Below are 12500 nucleotides of genomic sequence, written 5' to 3' on the forward strand. Positions count from 1 at the left end.
AGATCTGTACTGGTGCATCGTTTCTTGGACATTGAAGAACAAAATTATTGGGAAAAGGAGACACATTTTATTGCTGGAATTTACTGAGCAACTGTCTAAGTGTGAGTGGATAATTTTAGCATTGTGTTGTAATGTGTAAGACTGATCTGTTTTTAGATTTTGTAGAAAAGATTTCTAAGTGTGATTTTGAACTCCGAGAGAGATGGCATAGGTGACAGATGGGTACGATGAGTAAAGACAGTTTAAGAATTGTGTAGATATGGAGTCTGGGTATGTGGATGGACACCAATTTCTTTATGGAATGGCTATTTTAATAATTTTTTTTACTATATATTTTATTTTTAAAGTTCACATTCATAGGGACTTTTATTCTTGAATCTCATGTCTCAAACAAAATGATTAAATAAAAACCAAAAGAAATTTTGCTAGATCGCACACAAAGATGAATATTGTTAAATACACCCAAACCTGATTGGGGGAGAAATTGATTTTATATTTTTACATTAAGTAGGAAAGAAAATGCTGATATTTTTTTCTTAAAGTCAAAAGTATACAGGCACTTGAGTTTGAAGCCTATTCATATTCAAGATTTAATTTGATTTTAGTTATAGCTGCTATGTATACTCTACAGTATATCCCAGAGCAGATGCAGTACCTGTTGATTTTAATCCATTTGAATCTTTTAAGTAATTGAATAAAGCTATGTTAGAAATAAAAACATGTTTAAATTGTTATTTTTATATTCTTTCATTATGGTTATAGAACACAAGACTGGATAGGATTCAGATAGCAAGCTTAATTTTCAATATTTTGAGAGAAAGGAAATGGGTTTTGTTACAAAGAAAATGTAATTTTTGTTTCTATATGGCAGTCTTTTCCTGCCTATGAATGCAGGGAAAGCAGCAAATTTTTATTTTACAGATTAGTTCCGTTTCTGTGTTCTCATTGTTGAAAATTGCTGGCCAAAAATGATGCCTCGTTTGTCATGCTAAAGTTATCTTATATGAAGCTTGACTGAAATGGAACTTATATTCTGGTTCACCATAAAAATGTCTGTGATTCAGAATAGACAAAGTTTTAGAGTGCTAACCAATTTCTTTTCTTTTTCAATGGGAGATAGTATGTATGTATGTTTGTGTCAGGTATGTACTCTCTTACTAGAATCATTTAGTAATGTTTTGGATTGATGACTAGTCATGTCATGACCTAATCTTTTTTTCTTAGTTTTTAGTACATACTGTATATTGTTGAATTTTATGTTATCTTTTATTTTATCATAAAGAAAGTATTTACATGATTTTTTTTTCTTTTTTTGACCTTTTTTACATTTGGATTTTTTCTACTGATTTTTGAAAGGTGTCTTTTAAATGGCAGAAGCTTGAGAATTATTTTTACAAGTTTCAGTATAGTTTTATAAAATGGTAAACACAGTCTGCAACCCTTCACCGCCAATTTTTATGTATTATGTACACACTTTCACATACAGCTAACATATAAGAAGGGTTTTTAGCACATTCATAAATGTATAATCAGTGACAATATGTATTTGTAACCCACACAGGGACGTAACTTTTGAGACGGTGTAGGGTGTGACTCAACACCCCAAGTCGTGAAAAAACACTACTTTGCAGGCCAAGACTGAAAAAAAATCCTTTTTGCAGGGCAGGGTAGATAAAACGTCAAATGTCATAACAAAACTTTATAAACTTGATAACTTTATAAAGTTTTGTCTGATAAAAAAAAAAAAAAAAAACACTTTTAAATAGGTCATAATATGGACAATTTGGAACTTCATTTAGTAAAATAATTGACAGGGCAAATATGTTTCAGAAGTGCAAAATATTTTACATCCCCTCAATAATATTTTGAAGTGTAGTCCCTGAGCCTACATCTCTGTCTTTATAAATAAGTAGTATATAAAGTTTTTATTTAAAGGTATCCTCCCAAGAAGCAGTCTATGGGAATACTTCATATTCCCCCTCCTGCTTACCAGGCATTTGTGTGATGACTGTAACAAAATACTCTCACATGAAATTCTCTGGTGTGATGTATTCACACTGCACAGATGTTGCACGATTCCTAGAATAATAGTCAGACCTGTAAATAGAACTGTTTTTCTGGGGTGATATGAGGACAACACATATATGATATAATAATGCTCAACACATTTTCTTTTCAGTTTTGATTAATGATTCTGGTTAATCTTCCTGCTCTCTAGAATGTCATTGCTTTTGCTCCAGTGCATCATATTATCTGAAACTTAACCTCAGAGGCTTGAACTAGAGATGTAAGGCAGCCCTTGAATATTTAATAGGAATTGTGACACAGTCCAAAGACATTATTCATAACACAAGATTCTTCCTACAAGCAATTACTAAATAAGCATGGCATTACTAACTCGGTACCACACAATAATCAGTTGTTTCCCAGGATTATATACAGTCATTGTGAATAGCAGGGCTTGTATATTTGTCAGATGTTAAAATTTCTATGTAGAGTAGTGTGAATGCTAGAGTAACTTTCACATTGAACAAATTTTTCTTAGATTTTCTACTCCAAAATGTATATTTTCATTTGCTTTCTAACTGGAAGAGAGACCAGAATGTAATAAAACATAATGGAAATCCCTTGGACTAAACATTGACAGATAAACATAATGTCAAAATGTAAAGTATTCGAAAATGCAGAGTTTCATTGAGATAGAAGTGTGACTTGGTAGAGGAAAGCGCGCGCGCGCGCGCGCACACACACACACACACACACACACACACACACACACACACACACACACACACACACACACACACACACACACACACACACACACACACACACACACACACACACACACACACACACACACACACACGATATCTAAGATATTAGTATTCAAAGTTAAGTTAAGGATACTTGACCTCTCAAAAGGGTACTAGTCAAATGAGTATAATTCTCCCAACTCATTCCCTCTCAGACACACTTTAGAAATGTATATTTTTTTCTAAACTTGCAATCTGTGGCATGTGTAATGATTAAGAAAAAGACCTACTTGCAGGTGAGGTAATGAAAATAACCAAAAAGGAGGTGTGTGTGAGTGCTTTAATCCCATTTTTATTTAATCCCTGGATAAAGAAATGAGCATTGAGAGCTTTTCAAACTGTATAGTATAGTTACTTCAAAAGTATAAATACTTAAAATAAAAGGTTAATCAAACAAAAGTTTTCTCAAACTTTTGATCATGACAGACCAAAGTACTTTACTTATAAGAAAAAACAAAAAAGCAAAAAACAAACAAAATATATACTCTAGATGATAATGTGCATTTGCACTGAACCATTCACATAACATGGTTTTACATTACATAATGTAATTTGAAGCCTGGTATTTGAAATATAATGGAATGATATATAATAAGGCCAAATTCTGCTGCTAAATCTGTTTGCCTATGTGATGAACTCTGAATACATGTAGCTTGTAGTAACAAGCAATTATTGTAATAAGTCAACATTTTTTCTCATCGTTCCCCATGTAGTACCATAGTTTGAGTATACAGCATCTAGTACTGTTGGGGCTGTACTGCATGGCTGTGAAATCTGCAAATTGAATCTATTAACTCAGATCTTAAGCTTAAAATGTCCTTGCTAAAAAACAAATACTGATGATTAATTAAATCTCTTGTGCCTGAGTACCGGTAGATATTCTCTTTTTTTTCCCACGTAGAATTGAAACCTTCGTAGAGACTAGCAGAATGGAACTCATGATTTGGGTTCAAGGCATTTATTGTTATTTCAGTGTTTTAATATTTATGGATTGATTTGATATGTAAATAACAATGAAAACGAATTGTGAAAAAAAGGGAAACAATTGTTGATGTAAATTGTGAGAGTTTCTCTGCTTATTTGCCCATTGACGATTCCCCCTTGTCATTCTCATGTGTATTTTCAGAGAGAACATATTTATTAGTGTGTAAATATAGATATTTCTCAATCTGAATTAATATTTTTCTATCTTCACTCCCAACAATTTCTTTTTAGAATTACATTTTCACCATAATGCATGTTTCTATATAAGGAAATGAGAACATTTATGAAGTATCTGCCGTTGGTCTCTCTTAAGACCAGTGTGAAAAACTTTAATGTTCTTTACTTTTTTAACTTTGTTAATTTCTGGTCCTTTTTGGTACTTTGTGGATTATTTTTCATGAGTGTTTCTTGTAGATGCAGTGCTTGACATACACATGAACACACAAAAAAACTTACCCTCACTCACACACACACGCACACGCACACGCACACGCACACGCACACGCACACGCACGCACACACACACACACACACACACACACACACACACACACACACACACACACACACACACACACACACACACACACACACACACACACACACACACACACACACACACACACACCCTTGTTATCTGTCAAATATCAGGAACTTGTGTGTCTTTTTGTGTCCCACCTCATGTGTCCAACAGTAGTTATTTCCATTTGATCAGTGAACTTGGAGATACATATAGTGATATCCATTTTAAAATTCTGCTGTCAAAAGATTGCAAAAATGTGATAAATTTGTGTTTGAAACTATTGTCACATCAAAATCTTCATGGCAAAAGTTGATTCACATAGACTATATTTCCTTTCCTGTCATATGATTTGTACATATACAATCAGTTTTATAAGCTATATAAATGTATAAAGTGTGGTATGAAGCACTTAATGTACAATATCTTCTGATATAGGCCATGTGATTTTGTCATGAAGTGTACACACAAGTATATCCCATGAATATTCTTTACTAATAAAATCCAAGTCCAGATTTTCTAAATGGAAATTCTGCTGATCTCTCATGACTGAACTGCTTTTGGTTTGACAATAACAAGTATATTTAATTTAATTTTCATAGTATAGAAGTACAAAAAGATAAAGATGGTGAAAAACCTTTGATCAAAGTGTTTTCTAGTGTAATATATAAATATATGTTATTAACTTTAGATAGAGTAGAGTCCAGCAAAATATATATGTATTTAATGTAATCAAATATCCATTTTAGAGAGAGCAAGTGTATTTCATAATAAAGATAAAATTTTCTGACAAATTATTCTTTCATGTCAAAGTGTCAAATTAATCACCTGTTCCAACTGCCATGTGAATTGATAATGGGAAATGGGTTTTCTCACTCATAGGGAAAAAAGGGGTACTCCATTGATGTAGATATTTTTTAAGTGCAAAATTATTACCCTGTTTGAAACCGTAAAGGAGGTTCGAAATTTCAGTTCACAGACAAGTATACTTAGTGTTCCATGTAAAAGTCTGATCATGTGGTGAAATGCTAGCAGAATTAGACAGAAATAGACATGGTATTTGCTACAATGTGATAAACCTGACTACTCATTCAACTCGTGTGATAACAGGTCTCGATGCCAATGTTGAAGATGTTGTATATCAAAATTTACAATTTTTTCACAAATATTCCTTTTAGTTCTCAGAATATGCAGAACTTTTTCTGAAATTATTACCATTAAATTAAGTTGTAGTGCAATAGTAACAAATGTATTGTTCTCTACTTTGAATGGTTTAAGATTGTTGGTGTAGGAATAGAAACTAATATTATTATATTAATATTATATATATATAAATATATATATAAATATATATATATATATATATATATATGTATATATATATATATATATATATATATATATATATATATATATATATATATATATATATATATATATATATATATATATATATATATATATATATATATATATATATACATATACATCTATACATACATATATATAATATATATAAATATGTATATATAATATAATATACATACATTCATACATACATATATATATATATATATATATATATATATATATATATATATATATATATATATGGATGGATGGATGTACATATATAATATGTATATATGTATATAATATACATGTATGTATGAATGTAGGTATTTTATATAATATATATATATATATATATTTATATATACATATATATATTATATATGTATATGTATATATATATATATATATATATATATATATATATATATATATATATATATATATATATATATATATATATATACACACACACATACACACACATATATATTGCTAGATATACACATACATATACATATACATACACACATACATACATACATATATACAATCATATATATAAGTTTATTATTGCTATTTTTAAAAGTGATTTGTGATTGTATATAATATTCTTTCACTTCTAAAATATTCAAGTATGAATTGGTTGCATCATGAGTATTCTTATGAAGACAGGACAATTATTAGTTGTGTGTGAACTGTCTGCTGATAAACTTCACTGCCCATTTATGTGACCTTAAAAATTATTAGAATGAGGCAATAAAATTTCATCAAGTCCATGCTTTCTCTAAAAGATTATATTCATCCTCTACTTTGTACAAGAAGCTAACTAGAATGAGGTGAATCTTTCCCTTTGTCCTGAGCATAAAAACGAATTAGTGGGAAAAACACCTGCTTTGCTGAGAATTGTCTTTTTTTAATGATGATGAAAAGCTGCCTGAAAATATGGGATTAAATAAGAAATTGTGAAGTAGTGATAAAAAGAAAGAGTGTTAAGTGTGGGGAACTTAGAGGAACTTCTTATTAACGTTTAAAATTACTATTTTTGTTTGAAGGTCTACTAGTCTTGATAGCATATCTAGCTTCTCTTTATAATGGGGGTGATGGATACTGAAATATCCGAGAAAAATTGTAGGTATGTAAAAATAAAAATAACTTAATATATTTGTAGTTACGTAATGTACATATTGTAAACAAATAGTTTTCAGTATGCTTGTTCCTTTTGAAAAAGTAATCAGAAGGTGAGCAAATATGCTTATAACTTTTATTTCATTTTATAGATATAGAGTATTACACTTAGTAGATGTTATAAAATGACCTTAGCATTTTTCTGTTTATGTTGTGAAGGTATGAAGAGTGCATATGAGTGTGTTTTTTTCTGGCACTTAGGAGTTCATTAGCTTTTATCTCTGACACATCACAAAGGCGGACCACAACCAAATGTTATAGAGTTTCTAAAATGCTATTGGCTCAAGAAATTTGCTAAACTTTGTATCATTTACTTTTGGCATATGTATTTTATACTAGCACAGTTTTGTATTAGCCAATTTTTTTACAACAAGGATTTAGAAGAAGAGTGAAATCTGGAGTACAATCTGGAATTAGTGTTTACAACTATGCTTAGTGTTAGCTGATATATTTTCAATGCTCCGAGTTTATTACAAGCTAATATCAACACAAAACACAAATTAGAAGAACAAGGAAGTAGCTGCAGATAATGTTAATGCATATGTAATCATTTACTAACCTAATATACTGTATTTAAATACTTATATTAAAAACAGGAAAAAACATTTTATGGTATTGCAATAAAACTTAATTGTGACTTTGCTTTTTATTTTCCAAAGAAATGGTGACTGTATCCAGTTCTAAAACCATAAATATACCTTTACAAGCAATGACACCATATTATGAAGATATACTGAAATGTCCCAAGATCATTCAGATTTAAATGGCATTCTGTATATACACATCTCTTTATTATTGCTGGCATGTTATGAGTGTCATCACACTGGATTATTTGAAAAATAAGATAATTTCATTCAGCAGGTTATTCAGAATTTACAGTCCCACTTTCCTAAAAACTATGCATACACTCAGTGTATGATTCAAGATAGAGAGTTCATATATCACCACTAATCTGTCCTGCTTTGCCTTGTTTAAAGAAAAGAAAGAATATAAATGAAACAAAAAGAGAAAAAGAAAGCTAAGCAAAGAAAAAAAAAGGAAACATTAATTCCTTATTCACAGATCTTTATATTCTCTATATCTACAAAAATATGGACCAAATCCCACCTGCTTATCCCATGTAAACATAAGCATACATGTGTACCTCTTGAGGCAACATTGAATAAAACTTCTCAAAAACGCAAATAATTTTAAAGCATAATTTCTAAAAATTAACTCCATATTTTCAAATAAGCCTAAAAAATTTCCCTTTTAATCTCTTGGTATCGGATGGCACGCTTCCATGTCATGCAAATTATCACAGGTGCTGGGCAATGCCTTATCACGTCATTAACCTATTTCCCAATGGCCAGGATGAGATCTTGCGTGCTCTACCTTTACTCAGACAACTGTCCAACGCACACTAATTTATGCCTGTCCTTGCCTTACTTTACCCCTTATTACTGGGTTAAACATACAGTGCATAAAAATACATGAAATATCTTTCATTCATATATCAAACTCAATTCAATAACAGGAACTACATACAATATCACAGTGGAGAATCAATTTCTAATAAGTAAAAACTATTCACAAAAATTCAATTATCTAATAGTATTCTTCTATCATTATTCTTAATCTGAAAGCAATTTCGTAAGAACAAAACTACTTTTTAACTTGATGACTTCTGCTGAAAGACTCAACATAATACGCAAGTCATCTGGGCATTATAAATGCATCTCACTTGATTTTACAGGCACTCATTAAAAAATTGTTCCCACTTTATCACAGTCTTAAACCATAAATGAAAGAAAATCAATTAGATTATTACTTGGAGATCTGCTTCGTGACTGCTGTAATTTCTTTTTCAATATTCTGCATTGCCAATTTAACAGCCTCTTCTGTCATAACAGAAATACTGCTCTTATTACCAGGTTTGCACTGCTGAGGAGCCTTCTAAAAGAATCAATTAGTAAATGAAAATTAATTGTCAGTACATAAAAATATTTCTGCTTTCAACAGTGATCAGAAGAAATCAATTATAAACTCAATGCAAAAATGTAGTATATATCATACAAATGTTTCACAAGCTAGATTGAAAAATCCTGATTCATCTTAATATTTCTTGATGCATTAATTTACTTACAGCATTCTCTAATTCCTTTGGTGGAATATTTTTCAGTCGTCCTAACTCTTTCTGGATTATCACCCCCAGGTGAAAACTTTTATTCTGAAAAAGGATGGATAAAAGACTAAATAAATATGTACAAACCAATCACATAGGTACAAATGTTACATCCATGAAATGTATATATTCACCATCTCCTAGGACCCAAAGCTTAAAATAAACCTAAAAATTCAACAAGAAACTAAAGAAGCAATTCCATTTTACTGAATTAAGATTATGTATTTCTATTATTACTACCTGTTCATAATTATCAAAACCTCAAAATTATTACTCAATTTTGCATATCTACCTCTGATCCAGAGGGGATGAAGGGTATCAAATTCTCCTTTTCTTCAGCTTCTCGACGTTCTAACAATTCTGTCCTCAGCCTTGATGTGAGCGTTGGTGCAGCATAGCTATGACTTGGTTTATCAACTCCTTTGCCTGTTGGTAGTAATCTGGCTGTTTGATTTTTTGTCTTGGTACTTTGCAGAGTTGAATTCCCTTGAGAACTTAATGTAATGATCTCTCTGTTACTTGTCCTCCTTGGTTCTTTATGTGAGGTTACCGAATCACTTTCTTCTTCAAGTGAGCCTCTTTCTCTCAGATGGTGCTTGCTGTGAGACCCCCTTGAGTTGGACCTCCTGGTGGACTTGTATCTCCTGCCAGGCAAAATCTCATCCTCAGAGGTCTCTCCTACTATGTGACTACTTCCTCTGCTGCCTTGTCTCTTAGAGGACCTATATATAGCCGCAGGATTATGAGTTGAGTTATCAATGATGCTACAATGAGTTGACTCGCATGGTAGTTTCTGGGTAACATTCTCATTACCTCTTTTGCTTCTAGGTCTCAGAGGCTCTTGACGAGAACGTGGCTGCTGTGATCTTGACCTCCTTGGGGTATCATCACTGCTGCTTGACAGATTTTCATTTGGATTATCTATCTTGGGAGCAGATATGTCTTGCTTTTTCTTTGTTTTGACCTTTCTTTTACCGCTAGGATGATGGCTCCCAGTTCTCAGGTTCTGAAGTATGACAAATGAAAAAGATATAGGGGGGGGGGGGGATATAATACCTCTCTGTTCTGTCACCTGACAATGATGCTATCAACATGATGAGAACCTTTGTGCATTCACATTTCCCTTTTCTTGGCAGTTTTTGTGCATTCCTACTTTAACTTTATATACATATAACATTCTATAGCCTTTCTGTCTTCAATGAAAAATGCTATAACAGGACCTGCTATATCTATTCTCAGCATAAATGCCAACAGGAAAAAATCAACTTATCCAAAATCTTTACAGCTAAACTATTTCATCAGCATTAGTAGTCTGTAACATCCAGCACAGTTTTGTCACACGTACTTGAGATTAGGCACTAAATTGTTCGAAAACTAATAGAAGTAAGAATAATATCAGAGGTGGTGTTGCCATCAGTAGGGAGTTTCAAGAAACCATGGAATAAAATTATATTCATGTAGGTATCACATGTGGACAAGTAGATAGAAATAATGAAAAATAGGCAAAGAAATTCCTTGTTTTAATAAATGCATAATGCACATGGAAATGCTTACAACTGCTATAACAACACAACAAAGCTATTACCCACCCTTGACCTGCTTCGTGGTTGCCGTTTAATCAACACGCCACTTGTTTTCACTTTCTTGGCAGTTTCTGTAAAGTGAAAAAGAAATCATATTTCTAAAAATAAAGTGATGAGATACATATGCAGTAAATAATTGGGAAGAATGTAGCTTTATCCACTGTTACTTTAATTCATAAACATTATGGATGAGATACTGAAATAAAGCTTAAAATGAATTACTCTGATGCGCATCTGACGTTGATGGCTGTGGACTGTTTCTAATGCAGTGAGAATCTGTGCTTGATCCTGGAAGAACAGGCTGTTGCTTTGCTTTCTCTTGCAAGGATATCAAGGCTTCTTCTACTATGTCTAAGGCAGTATTGATACCCTCTGAAAAATAAAAATAGGTCTATTAGCCTACATGGGGCATGCTCCTATCTTCAAAGATATATATATGTATGATCGCATATACATGTTAAAATGGAACTTCACTGAATATACATATGATGCCAAAAAATAAAATAATAAGACTATGAAGTATAAAAAATCATCTGTGCAAAGTAAATTCTTGAATCTACATATCAAACATTGCTATGTCACCCACTCTGACAAATTTATCTTTAACTAAGCAATCCAAGTCCTATCTTGCAAGAAAATACATGCTAGAGGATTGTTGGTCTTGAAGAGTAGAGAGACATTAATACTTTTCCTTTTTTTGTGCTCTACCTTATCCCTTATCTTCATTATTTTCAGTCTGTGTAAAAGCTGTGATAATTGAAAAGTGTCTCAAATTTCATCAAGGAAACCATTCCCTACCATGAATACCTGATTGTCATTAACTAAAACTATACCAAATGTACTGTTCCCAAAGGTCTTAATACAGCATATATATATTCCATCCTGGAGTGTTACTGTCAAATAAGGAAGCAGCTTAAGCTTTATCCTATGAGTATGAAAATGTTGGAAGTTTACTGGCTTTTCACAGTGCACACCACCATACAGGTAAACATACAGTGTATCGTGTGAATTTACAACCATAATTCCTGTATCATATAAAATTACAACCATTATTCTAAATACAGGATTTTTGAACTTGTCACAAGGCAATTTACTGAATTAACTGATTAACTGGTAAGTTCTATAGGAAAATATACAATAATAAAAATCAGGTGAATACCAGAGAATTTTTTTTTTCCAGTAGAGCGGCTCTTAATGGATTGCGACAATTTTGGCAATCATGGATTCCTCTCACTTTCTAGCGTCCCCTAATCATATTCTTGGCCCTGATAGTAGGGGAGGGCATTCAAAATCAAATAACAGTAATTTTTTGGAATATGTCCACCTAATGGATCATGACAATTTTCACATCATTGGATTCCTCTTACTGTCTAGTTTCCAAACTCCCCATATTCTTGGTCCCGATAGCAGGGGAAGGCATGAAAAGTACCAGGGAAATTGTGCAGTAAAATCTAAATGATATACACAGAATCAGTCACTATATTGTTTAATGAATGGGGCTGTTCCCCCTAACCCCTGCTCAGGAAAACAAAGAATCCTACACGCATTCACGACAGGAGAAAGCATCGGACAGACGGCAACACCACTCCTGAATGGCGGTTGTATGCTCGTGCCTGCCATGTATGTGTGGAGGATTCTTTGTTTTCCTGGGGGGGGGGGGGGGGGGGGGGGCCCCTCATTTGGGGCTCGTAGGGGACACAGCTCCCTGCATTGGACAATATGTTAATTGATTCCATGTATATAATTTTTCCCTACAATTTCCCTAGTACCTTCATGCCCTCCCCTGCTAATGGGCCAAGAATGTAGAGGCTGGGGGGGGCTTCTGTGTAATATAACACATATTTGCATTGTAGACAGTGAAAGGAATCTAACAAAACTGAAATTGTTGTGAT

General features: G+C 32.4%; 2 protein-coding genes across 2 annotated transcripts in view; one reads left to right on the forward strand and one right to left on the reverse strand.

The window, feature by feature from the left end:
• Window positions 1-1297, forward strand: part of Sirt6 (sirtuin 6) — a 10498-nt gene extending 9201 nt beyond the window's left edge. Inside the window, exon 7 of the mRNA XM_027372938.2 lies at window positions 1-1297. This exon is cut by the window's left edge and continues 1176 nt beyond it. The gene's annotated coding sequence lies outside the window, so the exon portion shown is untranslated.
• A 6195-nt stretch (window positions 1298-7492) lies between these two features.
• Window positions 7493-12500, reverse strand: part of LOC113805730 (uncharacterized) — a 5737-nt gene continuing 729 nt past the window's right edge. Inside the window, exons 2-6 of the mRNA XM_070133530.1 lie at window positions 10831-10980; window positions 10615-10679; window positions 9318-10031; window positions 8987-9070; window positions 7493-8796 (exon numbers count right to left, since the gene is read on the reverse strand). Of these exons, the coding sequence (XP_069989631.1) occupies window positions 8668-8796; window positions 8987-9070; window positions 9318-10031; window positions 10615-10679; window positions 10831-10980 (1142 nt within the window). The 3' untranslated portion in view covers window positions 7493-8667. The remainder of the gene's footprint in view (window positions 8797-8986; window positions 9071-9317; window positions 10032-10614; window positions 10680-10830; window positions 10981-12500) is intronic.

Source organism: Penaeus vannamei, chromosome 2 (assembly GCF_042767895.1).
Source record: "Penaeus vannamei isolate JL-2024 chromosome 2, ASM4276789v1, whole genome shotgun sequence".
Lineage (NCBI taxonomy): Eukaryota > Metazoa > Arthropoda > Malacostraca > Decapoda > Penaeidae > Penaeus > Penaeus vannamei.